Source organism: Rutidosis leptorrhynchoides, chromosome 9 (genome assembly GCF_046630445.1).
Source record: "Rutidosis leptorrhynchoides isolate AG116_Rl617_1_P2 chromosome 9, CSIRO_AGI_Rlap_v1, whole genome shotgun sequence".
Classification (NCBI taxonomy): Eukaryota; Viridiplantae; Streptophyta; class Magnoliopsida; order Asterales; family Asteraceae; genus Rutidosis; species Rutidosis leptorrhynchoides.
Genome location: NC_092341.1, coordinates 368121860 through 368127500, shown reverse-complemented (window position 1 = coordinate 368127500; position 5641 = coordinate 368121860). Strand labels below are relative to the sequence as shown.

General features: G+C 34.5%; 2 protein-coding genes across 2 annotated transcripts in view; one reads left to right on the top strand and one right to left on the bottom strand.

Moving 5' to 3' along the window:
• The window catches only part of LOC139867296 (NADH dehydrogenase [ubiquinone] iron-sulfur protein 4, mitochondrial-like), a 4689-nt gene extending 849 nt beyond the window's left edge, over positions 1-3840 (top strand). The window contains exons 2-5 of the mRNA XM_071855649.1: positions 285-373; positions 2401-2530; positions 2927-2956; positions 3617-3840. Coding sequence (XP_071711750.1) covers positions 285-373; positions 2401-2530; positions 2927-2956; positions 3617-3676 — 309 coding nt within the window. The 3' untranslated portion in view covers positions 3677-3840. The remainder of the gene's footprint in view (positions 1-284; positions 374-2400; positions 2531-2926; positions 2957-3616) is intronic.
• Positions 3841-3984: 144 nt separating this feature from the next.
• On the bottom strand, positions 3985-5106 carry LOC139869302 (uncharacterized). The gene is made up of 2 exons (XM_071857615.1): positions 4992-5106; positions 3985-4904 (listed from the first exon to the last, which is right to left on the bottom strand). Exons 1-2 carry the CDS (start codon positions 5104-5106, stop codon positions 3985-3987), a joined length of 1035 nt encoding a protein of 344 aa, XP_071713716.1.
• Positions 5107-5641: the final 535 nt, after the last annotated feature.

The following is a 5641-nucleotide window of genomic DNA, read 5'->3' as shown; positions in this document are numbered from 1 at the left end:
ATGGTAAAGATGCATATAACCTACTAAAAATACTGGATCATATGGAAATACATGTGCCAGTGTTAAAAATAATAGATAAAAGTGATGATTGATACCTGCATAGTGTGACTGGAACATGATGCACCCAATATGAGTTTCTTGGTGTTTGTAGTAGATTCGGGTCATGTTTCTATGGTTTATCAAGTTTTAATTCTAATTACCGTCTGATTTTATGCTTGGACAACTACACGTATTTATCTTCTTTGTAGATGCATATTTTAAAATCTGTTACTTATGCAATGTAGGTCATGATATACTCACCTGCACGAACTGCATCCCAACAAGGTTCTGGAAAAGTAGGGGAGTGGAAAATCAACTTTCTATCCACTCAGAAGTACGTATTTAAAATATTCCTACCTCTCCTGTTTTATTGAGTTCATATTATGAACATGATGTTCTATTAATGATCCTCTATTATGTGATTATATGTTTGAGTATGACAAGCTTATAGCCCCTGTTGTTGTTGGTGGTGGTGGTCAAAGTGACATTAATTGAAAACCCCCATCTTTTTTATTTGTTAATGTGTAGTCTCTTTGTCGTTAATCTATATAATACATATACGTTATATAGCTCAAAAGAAGATTGTTAACTTTTCAATATCATTTTTTTAACTTATAGTATGAATTTCCAATAAAATTCACTAGTTAGATAAATTGGCTTTCTACTCTGAAAGCATCACCTTTAGTACAAGAAATGCATACATAGGGGTCCTTAGCCTTACCTACATTTGCACATAGTGTATCTGTGTATAGTCAAAGTTCTTAGGAATTGGATTTTGGTAACTACACAAAACAAAATTTGCTTAGTTGTTAGTTCCAACAAATGTAGACACGTCAATGTGTATTTTAAGTAATTTCTCAAAGAGTCAATGTGTATTTTAAGTATTGGAAGATGTTACACTCATTGAAATTTGTATGCCAACATTGTCTATGATCACATCATTTGAGTGAGTACTTGAGTAGAAGATAAGATGCTTCACCGACTCATTGAATTTAATGACTAACTTCACATTCAATAAAGAGGAACATGTGTCAGCAGTCTCAAGATTTGTAACGCTTTATTAAAACTCATGACTAACTTTGCCCGTACGTTACCCTTAACTATGTTTATCTGAAGGATAGAATTATATTCCAGTTGTTGTACTCATTAACCATGTTATGGTATCATATATGTGGTTGCACAGTTTTTATTTGGTAATAATGTAGTATATAAATATGAATATAAATATAATGTTTTAAACAGTTGAAATTCGCTTCTAGCATAAACACCGTCACAGCTACATGATACAGGCTCTACTAAGACTGTTAATGGAAACATAATTTTACTGGATACATTATCTTATTTTTTCAATCTTAGCATGTTACTTTCATCTTCTAAAGGAAATAATGAAGCGTAACAATTAATAATGTAATAGTTATGAATAAGAAAACGTAGATCACAGGGAGTGTTCAGATTCCTGTTTCTTATTTTGACTGCAAGTTATGCACGACATAACCGACATTAATGACAATCCTGAGTAGTGTGAATATGGTGGAACAACAATTGGAACTGCTGCACCTGGTACTTGTATTCTGTTCTGTTGTGTGCAATGTATCCAACAGAGTAACATATCAAAAATGAAAATGCACCTAATGATAATATAACTACCATTTTTCAAGCTTTGTTTAGATTATATATTATATTATATATCTGTTGATAATGAGAAATCAAATAAATGTTTGTTTCTTCGGTACTTATTTTTTATCCAAACAAAAGAAAAAGAAAATCCTAGTAATATATCCACCATTTGAAGGTTGTGGATCCCTTTTAACTCTTACTTTCTATATTAATAGGGTTAGTCAGAATATTAAAATATGATTCCTGGTACTTAATATACATAATGTAAATTTGTTCGTTCCCTTTAGATAAGTAGGTGAATTATCGTTAATATTATAATAAATATGCCATTATGGTGCTTGAGTCGACTGCAAGCGTCGATTTATTGGCGACTTGACTGACTCTTAAGGCCTAAATTAAATTTCAGATTTAAAACCCATGGAAATTTGATTTTACCATTTTCATGGCCTCTCAATTTTAATTTTAATTTTAATTTTATTCTATTTTATTTTCAAAAAAAATAATTTCCCGTAGGTTCACTCGGAAGCAATCTCTCTATCCGTCAAATAGAGAGGGATGATTTTCTTTACTTTTGAGAGTATTTTCACTCTGGGTGGAGAAATGACTTGTCTTTATTCTCGGATAGGGGAAGGATTTTCTACATCTCACCTCCCCCATACACCACTTATGTGGTATTGGGTTTTGTTGTTATTGTGTTGTGGTGCTTAAGCAAAAATGTAGTGATGTTTAGATGGTGGATTGTAGGTGGGATAATCCATTAATGGGGTGGACATCAACGGGAGATCCATATGCTAACGTTGGTGAAGCAGGGCTCAGTTTTAATAGCGTGGAGGCAGCCAAGGCATTTGCTGAAAAGCATGGCTGGGAATATCAGGTATTTATCACTACAGTCCTTTTCTAACCTCTTCTGATCTGTTTTAGATGATGTCATTGTGATTCGGCATGATGTTGCACATACGTCGTTGTCTTGTTAGCATTGAAAAATGATTAGCAGAATTATATCGGAAGGTAAAACTTTATGATATAAACTGTCGAGGGGAAGGGTATCCTCATTAGAAGTTGCTACAACTCTGTTGAAAGGTTGGTTATTCTTTAATTTCGGTATATACATGTTTAGGGTTCAAGTTGATACACAAACAAATATTTTGTAATGACGAATCTATCTTTATGATCAACATATTTTGCTCTCCCTGTAGGTAAGCTAACAAACTGATGTATTCGTTGTTCTTGTGCTTGCTGACATTGACAATTAAGTGTTTTGTTTATACAGGTCAAGAAGCCTCACACTCCTATACTTAAGGTACAGTTTGTTCCTGACCCATAAAATTGATTTCCCTACTAAAATATTACTATAGATGTCAACATGGGCGGGTCGATTGTTATGTCAAAATAGTCGGGTTCAGTGTGCTTGAATGTCATGTTGACTAACAAATACATTTATTGTTTTTAAAATTCAAATTACCGGATCAGTATAGTTACAAAAGTTTCAGATCCAACAACTTATGAAATTTGAATAATTGATTGAAAGGTTTGTAGTTATAACAGTGTGATTTTCAGCTACTCTGAATCGTCTTGACCCATTATGTGCATATGGCATTTTCGGCTTCTTTGTATCATCTGACCTATTATTTACATATAGCCTTGTTTGACCCGTTATGGTTATGTATCGTCTCTTTTTAACTACACTATTTTTCAGTTCCAAATTGGATAAAAATATGACTGATACAACACACTATTAAATCCACTAAACACAAGTCTAAAGATTTACTGGTTTCTTCTTCATCATTATCATTTAGTTATTAATTAATTAATTAATTAATTAATTAATTAATACTGTTAAAAGAAAACTTAAATAGAATTTCATAATGTTATAAGGTCTGTATTTCTTTTATGTGAGAAAATAACCAAAAGGGAATTTGGAGGATTGCTGACTTCAATTCTTTCAATCATCTGGTTGCAGGCTAAATCATATGCAGACAATTTCAAATGGAAAGGGCCACCAAAAACAGACCAATCTTAGATTCAGATTCTCTACACCCTACAAGAAAAGAAAAAAAAAACCATTTCTAGTTTTTTTCAATGTAAAATCCTTGCAACTATTTGCAAATAAACATGAAAGTTGTAGCCTTTATACTAGTATGTTTGTAACAAATTAAATAAAATATTTATCATCCTCTACTATAATATACTCTTATATTATATTTATATTTCTAGTATATATATATTATAATATGATATAATATAATATAATTTACATCTACATAGTTGCAGTCTTTCCTATCTAGCTCTTTTTTTTTTTTCTTCACAATTTGATATATGCTCAAAATTCTACACATGTGAAGCACCTTCTGAAGCTTCTTTTGTATGAAACCTCCAAGCAAACTTGTAGTCCTTTGATTCACAAGCCAACCTCGTAGCCTCACCAAAAGCATTCACAAAATTCTTCTTCCCATTAACACCCCATTCAATTCGAGCCCAACACGAAAACCCACTCGAAGAAGAAACCGCATGATCAATTTGCTCAATTAAATCCATGAATTCAAGCACCACTTCACCACATATACTCTTGCATGCAACTTCTAACCCATGACCCGTGACCATCGACTCGAGCCATGCGCATTCGGGCTGACCCACCATCTCTTTATAAGCCGAATTCACTAACCTCACTTGATTATTCGAGTCCGATACAAACGCAGGCAAAACTTGCGATTCCAATTCTTTCTCTATCTCTTCAGGCTTCTTCATGATCACCGGTGAGATATGAACCGGAACCGCATCTTCCTTAACGGCACGAATCGCAACGGTTGATCGAATAAGTCGAATTGGTGTAGGTGAAATGACATTTGTGGTTGGTTTTTGTAACTGTGCAAGGAGGTCTTTTTCTTCAGGGATGTCCATTACCTTATTAAGATCAATATTCACATTTGTTTGCAACTGCATGTTGTGTGACGAAGTGCATGGAAGTAATGGTAGGGTGACTAGTGTGGTGGTGGCGGTGGCTGTGGCGCTGGTTGTTGGTGGCGGTGGTGCAAAACCTTGAATTGACAAACTTTTCGCCGGTGAAGTAGTGATGTGAAACGGTGGTGATAAGCCTTGAAGAAGGGTTCTTGGTCTTTTGAAGTTTGCTTGTGGTGGTGGTCCTAAAGATGTCCTTCCTCTTTTTCTTGTTCTTGTTGGTCTTGATTGCAAATGAGGCCAAACATTTCTTAAATACGGTGACTGCCTTATGGTGGGTGACATTGATGATGGTGACCCGGACCCGGACCCGGACCCTGATCCAGAACCTGAACCTGACCCACCGCCGGAACCGGAGTTGTCTGCACCGTCAGCACCATTAGTACTATTAGTGGTTAATAAAGAGGATTGAGGTCTAGGTGCAATAGGCCTGTACCTAGCCATGATCTCGGCTGTTTTAGCCGTGGAGGTGTACGGATGCAAGGTTTGCAACATGGTGGTTGGTGGTGGTGGTGGTGGTGGTGGTGGGGGTGAATGAAGAAGAATAGGGTGGTTTTAAGGGAGTGGAATTGGGTGAATTTAAGAGATGAAGAAGGCCAATTGGAGTAAGGCAACATAAATAAAAGGGAAAAGGAGAAGGTGACACTTGGAAACAGGAGGTGGGTACGTGTGTTTATAAAACTTACAGATGGGGAGATCCCTCCTACTTATTCACTCTTTTCTATTCGGTTATTCATAAATAAATTTTTATTTTATTATTACTATATGACTAATATGACTAATAAAATAAGACTTTTTGTCCGTACCAAAATTAAACACCAATAACCAATTATTAACTTTTTATTAATGGAATTTGGTTTGCAAATGCATCAAAGTTATATTTGATACCGTATTTATTATGGGTATTTAATCTATCTAATCCTTCTTTAGTTGAGGGAAGAAAAAAAATTCACCTTACTATCTACATTTGTTTATTTAATTTAAAAACTATAAAATATATTGAATTGTTCGATTAACTACTTTTTTTTTA